The 18,483-nt window shown below is 40.7% G+C and overlaps 1 protein-coding gene across 2 annotated transcripts in view; it reads right to left on the bottom strand.

Annotated features, from left to right (window-relative positions):
- Positions 1-18,483, bottom strand: part of SAMSN1 (SAM domain, SH3 domain and nuclear localization signals 1) — a 123,265-nt gene that overhangs the window by 88,568 nt on the left and 16,214 nt on the right. The window contains exon 2 of one of the 2 annotated variants that reach the window (XM_052794109.1): positions 12,565-12,701. In XM_052794109.1, coding sequence (XP_052650069.1) covers positions 12,565-12,588 — 24 coding nt within the window. In that variant the 5' untranslated portion in view covers positions 12,589-12,701. Of the gene's footprint in view, positions 1-12,564; positions 12,763-18,483 lie in introns of those variants that run through there. The other variant, XM_052794108.1, reaches the window with a different exon arrangement.

Genomic DNA, 18,483 nt, shown 5'->3' with positions numbered 1-18,483 from the left:
TGAAAGAGAAAGAGGGAGGGTGAGATCAAGAGAGAGAGCATGTGAGAAAGAGTGTTAAAGAATGAGGGAGAGAAAGAGTGTGTGTGAAAGATTAGATGAGAAAGAAAGCCCATGTGAAAAACAATGAGTGTGAAGGCATGGGAAGGGATGAGCAGAAGAAAGGAAGGCACAAGGGTGGGATAAAGTACCTAAGCATGTGAGAGTGTGGTTGCATGAGAAACAGCAAGCATGTGCAAGGAAGAATGAGTGTGCAAAAAAGAAGGAGGGCACCAAAAAAGCAAGGCCACAAGAAAGGGGGAGCACTCCAGAAAGGTAATGCACAAGGAATAAAGAGGGAGACAGCACAAAAAGGAGAGAGAAGGGATGCAGGGGGGAAGAGAGAGATGGACTGAGAAAGAATACATGTGTGAGAAAGCAAGCATGAGGGTGTGAAAAGGATCTAGCACAAGGTTTTGAGAAAGGGTGTGAGGGCACAAGAAAGTAAGTATGGGAGAAAAATCAAGGGCATGAGAAAAGGAAAGATCACAAGAAAAGAAGCCTGCATGCAAGAGGGTGAGCACGTGAGAAAGAAAATGCACGAGGGAGAAAGAAAAAGTACACGTGAGAGAGAGAGAGAGAGAGAGAGAGTGCACATCAGAAAGAATGCTCACCAAAAAAGAGAAAGCTCATGTGAGAAAGAGCGAGCATGAGGACACAGGAAAGGGTGAGTGCAAGAAGGGGCAGGGTTGAGAGCAAGAGAGCATGAGAACACAAGAAAGCAAGCACACAGAGAAAAGCACGAGCACAAGAAAGGCAAGAGCATGAGAGAGGGTGAGTGTTTGAAAAAGAGAGTGTGCAAAAAACCAGTGCAATCATGCGTGAGCAAAGGTGCAAGAAAGTGCACATGCAAAGAAGAGAAAGTGCAAGAAAGAGGGGGGAAGAGAGAATGTGAGAAAGAGAGTGCTAGAAAAAGATGGGAGGTGGAAGAAAAAGCATGCATGAGAAAGCAAGCATGAGGGCATGAGAAAAACAGAGTGTGAGGGTGCAAGAAAGGGCACCATGGTATTAGAAAGGAAGCACTGGCACAAGAAAGGATGTGATGGCCTCAGAAAAGGAGCAGGCACAAGAAAGGAAGTATGGGTGGAAGAGTGCCCATGAGAGAAAATTATTAGGGGGAAACAGAGAGAAAGAGCAAGGGAGAGGGAGGGGAAGAGTGATGGAGAAGGAAAGAGTGGGAGAGATCATGAAACAGTTTGGAAAGGGAGAGAGAGATCACATGGATAATACAGAGAGAGTGTGTGTGAGGAAAAGATGGTGCGTGAAAGAGCAATTTTGTAAGAAATAGAAAGTATGTGCAAGAAAGTGAGCATGAGGGCATGAGAAACAGTGAGAGTGAGGTTGTGAGAAAGGGCATGAGGTCATGAGAATGGGGGAGAGGGTGTAAGAGCAGTTGCAAGGCCATGAGACAGAGAGGATGTGAGAAATGGAGCAAGCACAAGAAAGAGCAAGACAACTTGTGAGAAAGAGTGTACTTGTGAGAAAGAGTGTGCATGTAAGAAATAGTGAGTGCGTGCAAGGTAGAAAGGGAGCACCTGTGAGAAAGGCAGCTCTCAAGAAAGAGGGAGAGGAAGTGCAAGAAAGTGAGCATGAGGGCATAAGAATGAGTGACAGTGAAGTCTCAAGAAAGGGAGCAAGGGCATGAGAAAGGGCATGAGGGTGAAATAAAGAGAGTGGGTCGTGCAAAGCAGAGCAAGTGGGTGAAAGAGCAAGTGTGCAAGAAAGTTTGAGTGTGAGAGAGAGGGGGCAAGAAAGAGATAGTGTCTGAAAGAGAGCAAGAATGAGGAAGAACAAGTGGGAAGAGGAAGAAAGAGGGAGACACAGACCAGAGGGGGAAATAAAGCTGGGAGATAAAGCTCAAAAAGAGATAGAGAGAGGGACCACACCAAGATCCAAGTGACAGTATGACAGGAGAGAAAGCAGGCACGAGAAAATGAGTGTGAGAGCATAAGAAAGAACAAGGATGAGATTGAGAGAAAGGGTGTGAGGTCACAAGAAAGGGGGTGAGGTCATGAGAATGGGAGTTGTCAGAAAGGGACAGGAGAAAGAGAACAGGTTGAGAGAAAGGGAACAAGCACAAGAAAATGTTATCAACTGCGAGAAAGAGCAACTGCATGTGAGAGAAAGAGAACTAGATAGAGGGGGGAGAGAGAAAGGGCCCCCAAGAAAGAAAGCTCTCAAGAAAGAGGGGGAGAAAGTTTGCATGAGAAAGAGTGAGCATGAGAAAGGATGAGTGTGATGGAACAAGAAAAAGAGCCAGCACACAAGAAACAAGGGAGAGCAAGCATGCAAGAAAGAACAAGGTTGTGAGAACAAGGAAGGGCACAAAAAATAATAACAACAGACATAAGAAAGGGAGTTAAAGCGTGAGCACATTAAAGAGTGGTAAAGAGGGAGAGACAAAAAAGGAGAGGGTAATTAGAGGAGAGAGAGGGAAAGAAAGAAAAAGTTGGCATGAGAATGAGAGGGAGAGGGAAAAGAGGGAGAGAAAGAAGGCATAAGAGAGAGAAAGAGGGGGAAAAGCGAGACAGACAATGAGGGAGTGTGAATGAGTGAGGTAGGGTTTGTGAGGGAGACAGAGCGCACTAATAAGACGGGCTATTTAGGAAAGATAGGTGGTGTGAGAAAGCACAAGGGCATAAGAAAGCAAGGACAAGGTTGCAAGAAAGGGTGCAAGGTCACGAGAAAGAGGGTAACATTACAGCAATGGAGGCACGGCCATGAGAGAGCACCAGGGCACGAAAAGGGGTGCATTGGTGCAAGAAAGAGCAAGAGCACAAGAGAGTGAGTGAGCACAGAAAAGCATGATCAGGTGTGATAAAGAGCAGGTGTACATGAGAAAGTATGTGTTCACACATGAGAGAGAAAGAGCTAAGGAGTGAGAGAGAGGGGTAAAGCAAGAAACAGAAGAAGAGACAGAGATGCAAAGAGACAAAAAGAGAGGAGAATAGAGAGGAGGAGACAAGAATATAGAAAATGAAAGAGAAAACAAGTGAGGGGGGAAGAGAAAGGAGTTAGAGAAAGAGAGAACTCAAGAAAGAGAGAGCGTGTGTGCAAGAAACAGGGAGTGTGGAAGGGAGAGAAAACGTGCACATGAGAGAGTGAGTGCAAGGGCATGAGAAAGAATGAGTGAGGTGGCAAGAAAGGGCATGAAAGTGCAAGATAGGGTGTGAAGAAAAGCATGGATGTGAGAAAGAGAGTGGCCACAAGAAAGAACATGATTACTTGCAAGAAAAAACAAGGGTGCACAAAGAAGAAAGATAAAGGAAAAGGGAGAAAGGGACAGAGTAAGAGAGCGTGCAAGAAGGAAGGGGGGGACAGAGCAAGAAACAGGGAGAGTATGTGAAGTAGAGAGATGGCACGAGGGAGTGCATGCGAGAAAGCTAGTGTGAGTGGGTAAGAAAGAGCGAGCATGAGTTTGCAAGAATGGGCACAATGGCTTGTATCAGAAATTGTGTGGCCAGCAGGACTAGGGATGTGATTGTCTGCTGTACTTGGCACTGTTGAGGCTGCATCTTGAATACTGTGTTCAGTTTTGGGCCCCTCACTACAAGAAAGACCTTGAGGTGCTGGAGCTCGTCCAAAGAGGAGCAACAAAGCTGGTGAAGGGTCTAGAGCACAAGTCTTATGAGGAGCAGCTGAGGGAACTGGGGTTGTTTAGTCTGGAGAAAAGGAGGCTGAGGGGAGACCTTATAGCTCTCTACAAGTACCTGAAAGGAGATTGTAGTGAGGTGGGGGTCGGTCTCTTCTCCCAGGTAACAAGTGATAGGATGAGAGGAATTGGCCTCAAGTTGCACCAGGGGAGGTTTAGACTGGATATTAGGAAAAATTTCTTCACTGAGAGGGTTATCAAGCACTGGAGCAGGCTGCCCAGGGAAGTGGTTGAGTCACCATCCCTGGAGGTATTCAAAAGACGTATAGGTGTGGCACTTACTTAGGGACATCGTTTATTGGTGGACTTGGCAGTGTTAGGTTTATAGTTGGACTCGATGATCTTGAGGGTCTTTTCCAACCTAAATGATTCTGTGATTCTATGATTCTATGAAATAGTGCAGAGTTAAAAGAAAGGACATGAGGGCATGAGAACAAGCACACATGAGAAAAAGCGAGCATGCACAGGAAAGAGTGCACCTGATGAAAAGAGGGAGAAGGAGAGAGAGGAGACAGTAGGAGACAGAAAGAGAGAAGAGGGAAAATGGGAAGGAGAAATTGAGAGACAGAGTGATAGGCTGAGGATGAAGATGGGGAAAGGGTGGACACAAGAGAAAGCAGGGTCAAGGGTGCAGTGTGTGTGAATATGTGAGAAAAAGCAAGTACAGAAGAAAGAGTGAGCACATGAGAAAGCAAGAGCAAGAGAAAGTGAAAGCACTTGAGAAAGTGAGTGCACAAGAAAGCATGAGTGTATAGAAGAAAGGGGGGCACAGTAGAAAGAGAGTGAGGGCATGAGCAAGCAAGAAAAGGAAGGAGGGAGTAAGCAAGGAATAGAGAGCATGAGAGAGAGGTGGAAAGAGAAAGAGAGAGGCATAGTGCAAGAAATGCTGTGTGCCTGAGAAAGCAAGCATGAGGTTGTGAGAAAGGATGTGTTGTGAGTTTGAAAGAAAGGATTTGAGGTTGTTAGGGTGCTAGGTTGTGAGAAAGGGCATGAGGCTGCAAGAAAGGATGTGAAGATGTGAGAAAAGGAGCAAGCATGAGAAGGTGAGCATAAGAGAGAAAGGAGAGAGGGAAAGAGAGAGATAAGGAGTGAGTGAGAAAGCAAGCGCTCCAGAAAGAGGGGGAGAGAGCATATGAATAAAGAGACTGTGCTGGAAAGAGATTGCATGAGGAGAGAGGTGGCATGAGAATTTGCATGCAAGGATATGAAAAAGCACAAGAACAATGTCACAAGAAAGGGCATGAGGTTGCAAGAAATAGGGTGGGGGCATGAGAAAGGGCATGAGAAAGGGCATAAGAAAGTGAGTAAGGGTGCGAGAAAGGGAGCGGGTGCAAGAAAGAATGACTGAGAAAGAGCAAGGACATGAGAGCGTGTCCTAGTTTCAGCTGGGATGGAGTTAATTGTCTTCCTAGTAGCTGGTACAGTGCTATGTTTTTGAGTTTGGTATGAGAAGAATGTTGATAACACAATGATGTTTTCAGTTGTTGCTAAGTAGTGTTTAGTCTAAAGTCAAGGATTTTTCAGCTTCTCGTGCCCAGCCAGCAAGAAAGCTGAAGGGGCACAAGTTGGGAGGGGACACAGCCAGGACAGCTGACCCAGACTGGCCAAAGGGGTATTCCGTACCATGTGACATCACATCTAGTATATAAACTGGGGGGAGTGGGGGTGGGGGGATCACCACTCAGGGACTAACTGGGCGTCAATCGGCGGGTGGTGAGCAACTGCATTGTGCATTACTTGTATATTCCAATCCTTTTATTATTACTATTGTAATTTTATTAGTGGTATCATTATCATTATTAGTTTCTTCTGTTCTATTCGACTGTTCTTATCTCAACCCATGAGTTTTACTTTTTTTCCCAATTCTCTCCCCCATCCCACTGGATGGAGAGGGAAGTGAGTGAGCAGCTGCGTGGTGCTTAGTTGCTGGCTGGGGTTAAACCATGACAGTGTGATTGCCTGTGAGAATGAGAGACAGTGTGAGAGATCAAGAGCAAGAAAAAGAAAGAGCTAGATAAAGAGCAGGGGTGGGGAGAGCTTTCAAGAAAGATAGCACTCAAGAAAGGGAGAGAGAGATCGATAGTGTGTGGGGAAAAGATAGACATGGCACAAAAGAAGCGAGAAAGCACAAGAAAAAGCTCCTGCAAGAATCCAAGCACAGGTATGTGAGGAAGAGCACAGGGTTACAAGAAAGGGTGTCAAGTTGTGAGGACAGCAAGGGCATGAGACATGGAGCAGGTGCACCAGCATGTGAGAAACAGTGAGCATGTTCATTAGAGAAAGGATGATTGAAAGAAGGATAGAAGGAGGGAAAGAAGGAGGAGAGAGGGAAGGGGAGAAGGGGAAGAGAGAGGAAAAGAGAAAGAGAAAGGGAAAGATAACATGTGAATAAGAGTGTGCAGGAAAGAAAGACATGGCAGGAGAAAAAGAAAGCATGTGCAATAAAGTGAGGGTGTGATAAAGAGTGAGAACAAAGTCACAAGAAAGGGTGCAAAGGAACAAGAAAGTGGTGTGAGAAAGTGCATACGGGCATGAGAAAGGTGCAAGAAGGGGTGTGAGAAAGAGAGCAAGGTAATGAGAAGGAGGAGTGGGCATTAGAAAGATTGTGACCATGTGCAAGAAAAAGCAGGCATAGGAGAAAGAGCAAGTTCATGTGAGAGAGAATGAGCATGAGATAGAAGGTGAGAGAGAAAGAGTGAGCGTGCAAGGGAGAGAGAGGTAAAGCACATGTGAGAAACAGCATGTGTGAAGGTTGGAGAAACATTGGGCAGGAGAAAAGGTGTGGGCGCATGAAGGCATGAGCACATGCGAGACCAAGTGTGTGCAATAAAATATGTGAGAAAGAGCTAAAGCATGAGAAAGGCAGTGTGTGTGAGAAAGAGAGAGACAGAAAGAGTGATAGAAAGTCAGAGTGAAAGAAAGAGACTGAGAAGGGTCATAAAAAAGAGCACCTGAGAAAGACAGATAGCAAGACAAAGAGTGACAACAAAAAGAGAGCATAAGAATAAGAGCACTTGAGCAATACAAAGAGTGAGTGCAAGGGTGCAAGAAAGGGTGGGCTCAAGAAAGGGCAAAGGTGTGGGAAAGAGCAAGGGAACAAAAGTGAGGGTGCTTGAGAGAGCGGGCTCGAGTAAGAGCAGGCACAAAGAAGAAGTGAGTGCACACAAGAGAGAGTGGGTGTGAGAGAGGATGGCCAAGACAGCAAGTGTAAGAAAGGAAGTGTGAATGAGAAAGCACAAAAGAGTGAGAAAAAGAGTACCCAACAAAGAGAGACCATGCCTTCAGTTTACAAAAGTTTTCTTTGCTGACTGGCTTTATACTTTGTAGGAGGGAAATACTGAAAGAAATAACTTTCTTTCAGGGCAACCCAAAGTATTTAACTGAAATAGAAATTTTCTTCCTTCCTTTTTAATTTATTTTTTTTTTAAGTTAGGTCTACTTTTATACAAAAAATGCAATGTCAGTAAAGTTTTCCATTTCACACATCTACTCTTTTAGTAGTCCTGAGCACTAAAGATCACAGAACAATATGACAGAGCAGAAGAAAATATGAACTTACTGCTGGAGTAGTTAGTACATTTCCTTTCTCCTACATGGGATGAGAAAGCCTTTTGAGGCCCTTTGCATCAAGAATTTTACAGGAGAAAAGACCCTAGTTCAGATCTAGATGAAAATAATTGTCTGTAGCTCTTTTCTTTGCATGATATTATTATCATGGCATACAGAGACTAGATCGATCATAAGGTGGAGAGAGGAGCATTTAGTAATGCAGTCAGGCCATTCACTAGCTCAGTGTTTATATGTGAACTCCTGTGTATGGTGGGATGATAGCAATCCTGCTAAAATGAACAAGGAGTATATGAAGATGATTACAAGGAAAGCACTACAAACCTCAACCACTCAGATCTCCTACTCATGCTACACTTTAGAGGATGGTCTTTCCACATTCAGGTAATCTTTGTTAAAACACATATTTTTAAGTCAAATCCATTTCTAAGTAACATCACATCCCAATAGCCATAGCAGCATTAGCTTCTTTCTATTTACTCTATGGTTTCTTTAACATATGGAGGCTCCATCTAATTAATAATTTATCTATTATACCACTTTTATTAATACTTATTTTCTCTGCATCTCGCACCATGGAAAGATTAGTTTTTAGTACCAAGGGCTGTTTTAGTTTATAACATTAGATGTAATATATTTTACATTGTGCTCTCAGCACATCTTTAAACCAACCATCAAAATAAAATATGTAATGAGTCAATGCTACTGAAAATCACTAAGACAATTACACTTTCACTTGATACTTAACTTTATGTTTTACTAGCAAAAGTGGTGGTTAGCAAGCTATCATATGGAAGAGAAACAGACAAATGCAAGGGATCTTATTTGTCTTAAACTCTAAGATCAGTGCTCAACTTGAATAACTGATCTGAGCAACCCTGTGATTAGAAGTGTTGTATCCTTTCTCTACTGCCCTTCTTACACAGGTTTCTGATATACAAGATGTCAGCACCTCTTAAGTATCTGAAATTCTTCCCTGTCTTCATTAGTTCCATTACTAATGCCGCTGTTCACTGCCAAAGAAGGTAGGATCTAGTCTTTAAGTATTGCTTTGTGTAAGGAAGTCTTTCATGCTCCTCACATCCACTTTTTTATGGAAACTTTACTGAAATTCAGTTTTTCTTTGAAACAGAAATACACCTGGCTGCATGTCTCTTAGTAAATGACAAGATGGACAAGAATGAACCAGGGTACTGTAACATGATCATCTGCACTGGTGCACCCTGCTGGAACAGTCCCTGGCTATCATGGTTTAACCCCAGCCAGCAACTAAGCATCACGCAGCCGCTCACTCACTCCCCCCCACCCAGTGGGATGGGGGAGAAAATCGGGAAAAGAAGTAGAACTCGTGGGTTGAGATAAGAACGGTTTAATAGAACAGAAAAGAAGAAACTAATAATGATAATGATACCACTAATAAAATGACAACAGTAATAATTAAAGTATTGGAATGTACACATGATGCACAGTGCAATTGCTCACCACCCGCCGATCGACATCCAGTTAGTCCCTGAGTGGCGATTCCCCACCCCCACTCCCCCCAGTTTATATACTAGATGTGACATCCCGTGGTATGGAATACCCTGTTGTCCAGTCTGGGTCAGGTGCCCTGGCTGTGTCCTGTGCCAACTTCTTGTGCCCCTCCAGCTTTCTCACTGGCTGGGCATGAGAAGCTGAAAAATCCTTGACTTTAGTCTAAACACTACTGAGCAACAACTGAAAACATCAGTGTTATCAACATTCTTTGCATACTGAACTCAAAACATAGCACTCTACCAGCACTGTACTAGGAAGACAATTAACTCTATCCTAGCTGAAACCAGGACACTGGCCCTTGCTTGTTTTATGTCAACTAACAGACATCCAAATGATTCGTTGGCACAGTTGTTAAAACACCATCAAAACTACACTTGACAGGCAGGTTGCATGCAGCTACCTTGTTTTGGAGGGTCTGATACAACAGACACGGGTGCTTGTGTGCCAGGGAGACTCAATGCCTGGACGCGTTCCTGGACATGTGTATTTTATTAATTGGCCCTTCTGTAGAGAAATCTGAAAAGCCTGTTATTTGGGCTAAGTGTACAACCATGGTCAAAGATGGCCCCAGCTAAGGAGACACTTCTGCTGCTTCCAGGAGTAAATGCTGCCAAACCAGTAAAAATACACCCTGTCAGAAATGAGAATAACTCAGGACAGGTTTAACCGGTAGTGTTGCAGGTGAATTGGTGCTAACCCCAGAGCTGATTCAGGAAAATAATGTAAGAAAAATATTCTACCTTAACTAAAGGACTTGATGATCAATAATATCTTTTATTTCTTAGATTTGTAGGATGCTGCCATTTATTAGGCAGGGTATCAAAACAGATGGTTTGGTGACATAATTTCTTGTAATTCATACAGAAGCAGTGCTTGATTTGGGCACGTCTCTGTATATTGTCCATAATACAAACAGTATTGTTCTGATTTAATTGTCTTACATGCTAAGCACCATAACATGGAAAAGACACTGCAAATTCAGGGTCTAAGGTTGAACTTTTAACATAATATATCTACAAAAGAAGGGACATTTATCCTTTCTATCATTTTGTAAATGAAAAAGGGACACAAGGTTTTGAAGGCAAATCTAATTTGCCTGCAAATACTTTGAGACCAAGGCAATGAGTCTGATGCAAAATTAATCTCAGTTGAAAAACCAAATCATTCTGAAGTCAACTCAGGACACAAAGTACTGCTGGGGAAACACCCCATGCTGGAAGACTCATACTAGGATATCAAAGGGCTCCCAGGTGGCAACAGATTGGAGTAATTTCTGTCTGCCTCCCTGGGAAAGGCAGAGCCCAGTCCAGGCTCCAAAACCCTTACAACCATCTTGTGATTCTTGAGTGTCTTCAGCCTCCACATCACCACTTGCTAGACTGGCCCATAACACTGTCTCTCATTATAAAAATACATCTCAGTATTATGGACAGATATGAAAGCAAACCCACAGAGAGTCAAATCTGACAGCATAAACTGATGTTCCTTTAACTACTGTAGTGTTCCACCACTTTGGATCAGCCAGAAGTTTAGCTCTACTCTGTTTTTAAACAGAATATTCTTGTCATTCCCACAGGTTGTAGCTTACTTCAACCACTATACTCTACAGGGTAGAAAACTATTGTCTGAGCTATAAAACAATGTATTTTAAAAATATACGCATATGTACACACAAGCACACACTCATTGCAGTCTGAAATCTTGTCAGTCAGTCAAAGTGAAGAAAATACTTCCATAAGAATACAAATTCTTTTGACAGCTCTTTTTGTTCTGTCTGCTGGTAGTCTAAACTTCTCTTACATGGTTTCAGGTTTAGCAGTTACTCCAGACGTTCACTTGATGTAAATGAGCAGTAATTTCTATTCATCAGTGGCTATTTGCGTCTGCTAAGGAACTGGGTCCTCTAGTGTCTTTAAAAGTTGTCTTTAAAGCCTAATTATTTTGTTGTTGTGCATTATTTCTGACTCGACTCTCTTGAAGAGAAAAATACCCTTATATTGATAGTTCAACCTCTTTGTTGCCAGCCTTTTCATAGTCACAGGCCAACAGAGTAAAAGTAGCTAGTGTACATACTTGGCTCACTAGCTCATTTCCAAGCTAGACAATCTGATTACAGAAAGCAACTGCACCATGCCGCATGCATAGGGAGGACTGCACAGGGCTCTGAGTTTTATGAAATACATTACTGACCTATGAATTATCTTTAGATCTTGATAACCTGTGACATGTTTTGCTAGGTGCTCTAAAGATTACCAAGGCAGACAGAATGGCTTGCATGGAAAGCTTGTAAAGAATGGAGGTTATCTTCTTAACAGCAATCTTTAAACAGAACTAATTATTTCATTACAGAAACTATCATGGCACTAGCTTTCACTTGTCTGAAACATCCATTATTACTGCAGTCATTATCTCTCAGAAACTCCAGTTGCTGCATACCCAGTTTAACAGAGAATCTGCAACTTGACCTACTCTCATCCACACAATCTACCTCACATTTTGTCTAAATGCTGATTTCTCAACTGATACAAGGCTCAACACCTTTTAAAAAAGTGAACAACATCATAGAAGGAAAGAAGCTGCCCCAATGGAACAGTAAAATATTGTTAGAACAGTTCTGTCCCAAACTTCAGAAAGGAGTATTTTCAAGCTGTTACAGATTGTACCACAAAGCCATTGTTAACTTTGAACAAATACACAAGTATTCACATTAAACTATGACCAAAAGTGCCATTGAATTCCAGGGGAATTATTTTTTATGAGTGACTTTTGTGACAGAATCCTAAAATACCACTGCATTTTACTTTAAATACTCCAAAACATCTTTTTAATCCTTATGATCTGGAGAACACCAGTACTCTGCACTAAGATAGCATTAGCATTAGCAATCAGGAACAACGGTTTACACAAAGCAGCTCCCCTGTTTGAATTTGTGTCAGTGCAGTTTGAATATTGATTTTTATTGTTCTTTCTAAACATTTGGGGAAGATATACTAAACATCTGGACAAAAGATGAAAAATGGGCAAACAGATCTACTGTGCTGTGTAAATACAGCAAATATACTCATCTAGTTACCATTACTAATACTGAGCATTAGTATTGACAGATGGTTAAGCTTTGAAAACAGAAACAGTTTCCATGGATTTCCTATCCTGATTTACCTGTTCATTCTGACCAGTTGTCTTGGGGCAAGGAAAGAGGGGAAAAAAAAAAGAGAAAGTAAAAAAAAAAAACCTGAAGAGCATCTTAAATCAATTCCTCTGACTGTGAGTAAATATTGCCATATGACTGGATCAGCCCTGATGATTATGTATTCATGCTTGGCTAATAGAAAACTAAAGCTTGAAAAGTTCTACCAGTTCTCCCAAACTACTTAAGAAGGAAAACAGATACTATTACCTCAAAAAACCCCTAGCTTAAAGCAAATCGTAGCTTACATATATTTAGTAATTTTAACATACATATGAGGTGTTTTACTGTGTTGGGGTCAAATGCCTCATGTTTAAATCTGCATGTTTTTGTAATAGCCAGAGATAGTGTGCAGTACATTTATGATATGCTTTTTGCTTCATCTTATTTTTACTGAATCATATTTTGCTATGTATAATTTCTCATACATAAACTCTTTTGTCTATGCTAGAGACGCGCTGTTGTTACACAACCCTTGCACAGTCTGTGATATAACACCTTGATTTTTTTCCATCCAAACACGCCCACCAGTTCAGTTTATCAACTCATTGACCCATTAAATAAAAACATGTGTATGTACACTTACCAGAGAAAAACAGAAAAGATTCATGTTGGTATTGAGATCCACTCCAGCACCCCAAAATTCTGCTCCACAAACTCCCGCCGCACAATGCAGCTCCTCCTTGCTCTCCCAGCTGTTTGTACATTTCTCCCTGGAGATTACTGCAAGATAAAATCCCTGCAATAATCCACCGGATTCAGAGCCCATTATCAAATGAGATAGGCTTCCCCAGGCCAGTACAAACTGTTTTCTGAATTAAAGAACAATGTTTACCAACAAAACAAAAGCATTGTCTGAATGATTATGATGGACTTGGGAAATGCTCTCTTGCAGTCTGTTGTTTCCACTTAGCATATCATCCAATAGAAATAAAACTCTTTCTGCCTAAGACCACTGGAACATACAGCTAACTCCAAGGCAAATCTTCTCAGTTTACTCAGATTATCAAGACACACAGAAATTCTTGGAAAATGCTGATTTTCTATACAGATGAATCAATTCACAAAATTCAGTAATTATTGTTGACTACATTTTGAATGGAAGCATTTTACTTAGGGACCTTGGAAAAGAACCAAATTATTAAAAAAATAACAAAACCAAAAACAAACAAAAAACCCAAACAAAAACCTCACACTCTGGATCTGTACACTAAAGAATAATTACCAAACTGGTCTCTGACATGTTGACTGCTTGATGGTGCAGATTAGGACTAAACCAATTTTGCTATTAGAAAACATGGCAAATCTGGAAATTAAAAAATTAGGAGTATTCAAAGCTGATCAATGGGTTATAATGAGAGGTATTATAGTGTATATGGACAGGCAGATGAGGGATAAGAAATTGTAAAGAAAAACAGTAGCCTGTCACTAACTGGTATAAATCAACAAAATTTCATCACCTGTAGTGGACTAGAATAATCTGAGGAACAAATAATGCTGAAAGCACTGTGAGTCTCTAATTGTTTCAGGTTATGAAATACCTGAAATTAGACTGGTTTTGGAATAATACTGCCCCCTAACCCACAAATAATTTCCCATAGCTCTTATGGGAATGCTATGATATTTGGTTACATGAACAAGCAGCAGTTAGTACCAAAGAGATAAGCCGAAATTCACCACAAATGGACAGCTAGTGTCACTTTGTGACCAAGATCTTGATTTCCTTTCTTTTGGCCCAGAGCTTCATATTTGTAAATGTCAAGCATCTCTTTCATTGCTCGTACTTCTGTCTATTTCAGTTTATTCTAGTAATTTTGCATTTGACCCTGTGCCCCAGTGAATTTGAAATGTCCATATTTTGGCAGGATAAATACATTTTAACATAAGTTAGTTTCTACCCTGAACAAAACCCAAACAAGGCTCACACAAAGGCATACCGACAAACACCAGAGGACAGATAAGATTCAAGATTTTAAATCATAGAATCATAGAATGGTTTGGGTTGGAAGGGACCTTAAAGATCATCTAGTTCCAACCCACTGCCATGGGCAGGGACACCTTCCACTAGACCAGGTTGCTCAAAGCCCCATCCAACCTGGCCTTGAACACTTCCAGGGATGGGGCATCCACAACTTCTCTGGGCAACTTGTTCCAGTGCCTCACCACCCTCACAGGTGGTGGAAAAAGAAAAGATCTTTAGTTTGCACTTTTCCTATTTACTGTGAAGTATATAAATGTCTTTTTTGAAGGCTTTTCCCAGGCCTCCTTTTCAGTTATAATTTCAGATTGGCTTAATGTATTAGAAAAGTAGGGTTGGCTATGAAGAGCTTCATGAAAAATGTTATGGTTTAGAAGCCAATTAACAAGACACTTCTCATTTACTCCTCCTACAAACTTGAGGAACACTAACAGATTTTGTCAGTTACCACCTAGTGACACTTTCCTAATGTGATTATACAAAAATAGACATCTGAGAGGCCTAGCTTGCTGCAGATGGGCTTGCGTTTGCTTTGTGGCTTACTTGCTAGCCCCCTCATGAGGGAGCAAGTTCTTATCCTTCCTGTGCCTCAGGTTCTTCAGCTGGAAAAACTGAAATAACAGCACAAACCTCATATGCAAAGTACTATGAAAGTAATGATCAAAACCTCCCTGTCCCAGCTATGGAGAATTACTTTTTTTTTTTTTAATGCCTATTTACAGTCATAGCTGTCTGGAAAACTCCAGAAAGACTGAAGAGCTAGTAAAATGACAAGATATAATAAGGAACCAACACCTAAGTAACTTGGGGGTTGTGTTTTTCATTCAGACTGATTTAATCTCTTGATTTTGGGTTGTGGTTTTGGGGGGGGGGGTTCTATGCATATTTACTGTGAAACCTTTAGGAGGTTCTATGCATATTTACTGTGAAACCTTTAGGAGGAAGTTTCTTAATTTTATACCACTGATCCTCAAGGTAAGAGTAGCTAAGAAAGCACAGATCTCATGCTGAGCTATTCAGTTTTTGTTTTGCTTATATTTGTAGACATGCAGAAAAGAGAATAATTTAAGAAGAACAAATTAAAAGATAAAAAGCAGCCTGTATCTACAGTTACAGACATACATATATATGGCAAGCAACTATGTAGGAAGGCAAAAATGCAGAGCTGTACAAGACAACCTTTTTTGAAGAGAGATAAATGATCATCTGGAAACTTTCTAGGGCATTGGGCCAACTCGTTTCAGTTGTTCTTGCTTCACCATTTGGACAGGTGCAATTCATCACATCAGGCTTGAAATCTCATGAGCTAGGCACTATTCCATTGAAGTAAAATGTGAAAACCAGAGGCAGGATTTTTGCAAATACAGAGCTAGAGATTGAAACTGGGAGTCATACTGGTTTAGACTCTATGGACATGCCTCCTGAGTACATGTCCACATGGCTTGTTTGACTTCCTTCATTCTCCAAAAGGCAGACCTCCAGCATTCAATTGCTCTCATTTCATATCCTGGTGCATTCATCCTTTTGTTTGCAGCTGTATCAGCTCTCTGCATATATCTACACCAAAGGCATTATGGTGACAGTACTGGGTGAAAGTTATTCAAGTCAGGTTTAAAATATTCAGTTCAAATATCCCACTCGAGAAACAGAGAAATTTAACCCATTCTGATTTCCGTTCTGCTGGGCTAATAACTTTACAAGACATAGCCTTTAGTGAAGACTTCAAGTGGCATCCCAAAGCACTGCTGCAGATATTCTGGAAGCAAGCCACTAAGACCTTAAGATTAAAGACTGCAAATTTGTTTTTACATGTTTTTGAGTACTTACAGTGTTAAGACTCCTCTTATGAAAAGGTAACATTTTAGACCTCTACTAATTCACTGATATAGCCATCTCTAAGGGTCAAGTTTGTTGATAGGCCTAAAGTATAGATGACATTACCCTTCAGGTTCCAGTCCTAGACTAATGGATAATTACAAACTGTGAGGAAACACCTACTCTAGTAATTAAATTAAGATGCCACAGCTTATGATTGATTGATCAGGATGAATAATATAAACAAAATATATTCTTAATGCCACTTGATACCACAGCTGTCTGTGTAAAGAATTTGAGCTTTGAAAAGAATTTAAAAAACAGTAACTAAGTAGAACAAATTTTAAGATAACATCAATGTGTGACATCTATGTACATTTTACCTGGTATAAATAGAGCAATTTACAGCAGCAGTAGCATACCAGAACACCAAACCCACACCAAAATGAGGGTACAGAAATCAGTTTTACCAAACAGGAGACACTTGAACCTTCCCTTCCCAGCTCTGATCTTGCACTACTGTTAGCATTTAATTCTCTTTCTTCACTGCTACATGATTTCTACATGCTTGGGCTTTACATCCTTGCAAGTAGTTCAAACACATTAAAAAAGAAAAAATGCCCACAAATTGAGGCTTTCATATATTGAGGTTTCTATTCCTGCACAATGAATAGATTTCATAGCTGAGATCTCTAGACATCCTTGACCTTTTCAGGATTTCAGGTTTTCAGCTGTGTATTCACAGTAAGTGGTAACCCATAATCTAGCCTGGCATACAAGCAGTTAAGGTCAAGCCATGATTCAGGTACTCACAATTCAACCTTGGCTCCAGGCTAATACCACTCCAGGTATTAGTAGTTGGTAACCTGGACACATTTCAGTAAATCTATTACTAATATTTACCCCTATTTTCTTCTCCCTTCTTTTTTTCCTCACGCACCATATCTATCCTTAATGAAAATGCATATCTACTTCTCCTCTGATCATCATCAATTTGTCATCTGAGCATCTTCATACAGATTTAAAACTAAGAGCAACAATGCTACTGCCTGATATAGTATGAGTATTAAACATATAACTAATCATATGCTAAGTGGTCACATTTCTCTATTCATTCCACATAAAAGGCTGAATTATTACTTTATCATCAGCTTAAGTTAAATATAGTGCGTTGCTACTATGCTCCACAGGCTATCCTGGTGGAAAGGGGAGATTCAGAAATTAAGTCAGTTAGAGGCTTCCTCTTGGCTCCCCCATTTCTTTGGAAAGAGACTGTGTGTCTACTTTCAGCAAGTCCCTACTCAATACACCACATATTCTCTAACATGTGAAGGCAAGCATGTAGGTGGCACACTGGATAAAACCCCTGCCTCATTTCACCTCCTTCTGTTCACTTACAATAGGCAGATGACAAAGCAGTTCTGTGCAGAATGCTTTCCTTGTTGACCCACAACTCATGACCGAGTGCTCTATGAGAAGCCACTGTCTGAACCTAGGAAACTGCTATTATTAAACAAGTTTAACATTTTCTATCATGAACATCCCCTGAAGATACTCCAAATGGTCGAAAGCTCTGTTTCAGACCACAAGCATGATAGTGTCTCTAAGGTAGAGCTACTAATATTTGATGTTCCTGAATCAAATGTTCCAATCATTGGCTGTAAATTATATCTACTTAATAGTTTAGAAAGGACCCATGAAGTACTAACTAAAAATCTGATTCTTTAAACGTTATTGATTTTTTTTCTTTTAGAATCTCCTTCAATTTAGAGACAGCTTCTTTATTTCCTCCTTTCACATTCAGCAGCTAATTAAAAATTGGTAAGGAAAAAGCTTCACAACTGCCCTTACCCCTAGCAAATTGCAGTATTCCATTCCTCCTTTTAAAAGACAGTTTTACAGATGCAATGATCAATTCAACACAGCAGCTTTTACACATTTGCAACAAGGATTTGCAACAGAATTTAGCTCAGTTAAAGATTATTTTAAGCTCGCTTAGCATAAATAGCCATAACATTTACTTCAGCCCAGAAAATCAAGCAAATAAAGACATGAAGAGCCAATATTCTATAACTCAAAATCAAACAGGGAAGTAAAATGCTTTCACAATTTCCAGAATCCCAGGGAAGGTCTGTGCCTATTAAAGTCACTAACAAAATTCCCATCAAATTCAGCACAATCAGAATTTCATGCACCTTCTCCTGCTAACTGATCACATTTAATCACAACATCATAAAAGCACGTGGTGTTTCCCATACAATTCATTGTAACATTCAGCCATGCCTTGAAGCTAACATTCCTTCTGAGATAAATAATCGCATTGTTCTTCCCTTGCCCCAGAAGATTTACATTTTTTTTCCGAGCAGTTATATTTTAATCAAAGGAAAAACTGCATCTCTGTTCTAGAGAGGAAATGTGTATTTCCTAAATGGGAGGGGCAAATCCTCTGCTCTATAATTTTACTGAAACTCAGTGAATCTGGCCCACACATTCTTTATTGCTATCTAGTACTATACTGCAATTTAGAGTGAAAACCGCTAACTTCTATCGTCAGGCCAATTTATGTATTATCAGACAAAACTGATGTCTACAGTGAATTATGGGTATAGGATTCATTATCTTCCAGGAGCACCTTGAAAATGAGATGTCTAATCTCAATAATGTAAGTTTCCTGGTTAAATAAATCCCCTGTGCTTAGTAATTCTATGCATT

The sequence above is a fragment of the Harpia harpyja genome, chromosome 8 (assembly GCF_026419915.1).
Source record: "Harpia harpyja isolate bHarHar1 chromosome 8, bHarHar1 primary haplotype, whole genome shotgun sequence".
Taxonomy (NCBI): domain Eukaryota; kingdom Metazoa; phylum Chordata; class Aves; order Accipitriformes; family Accipitridae; genus Harpia; species Harpia harpyja.
This window is presented reverse-complemented; position numbering and strand designations above follow the sequence as displayed.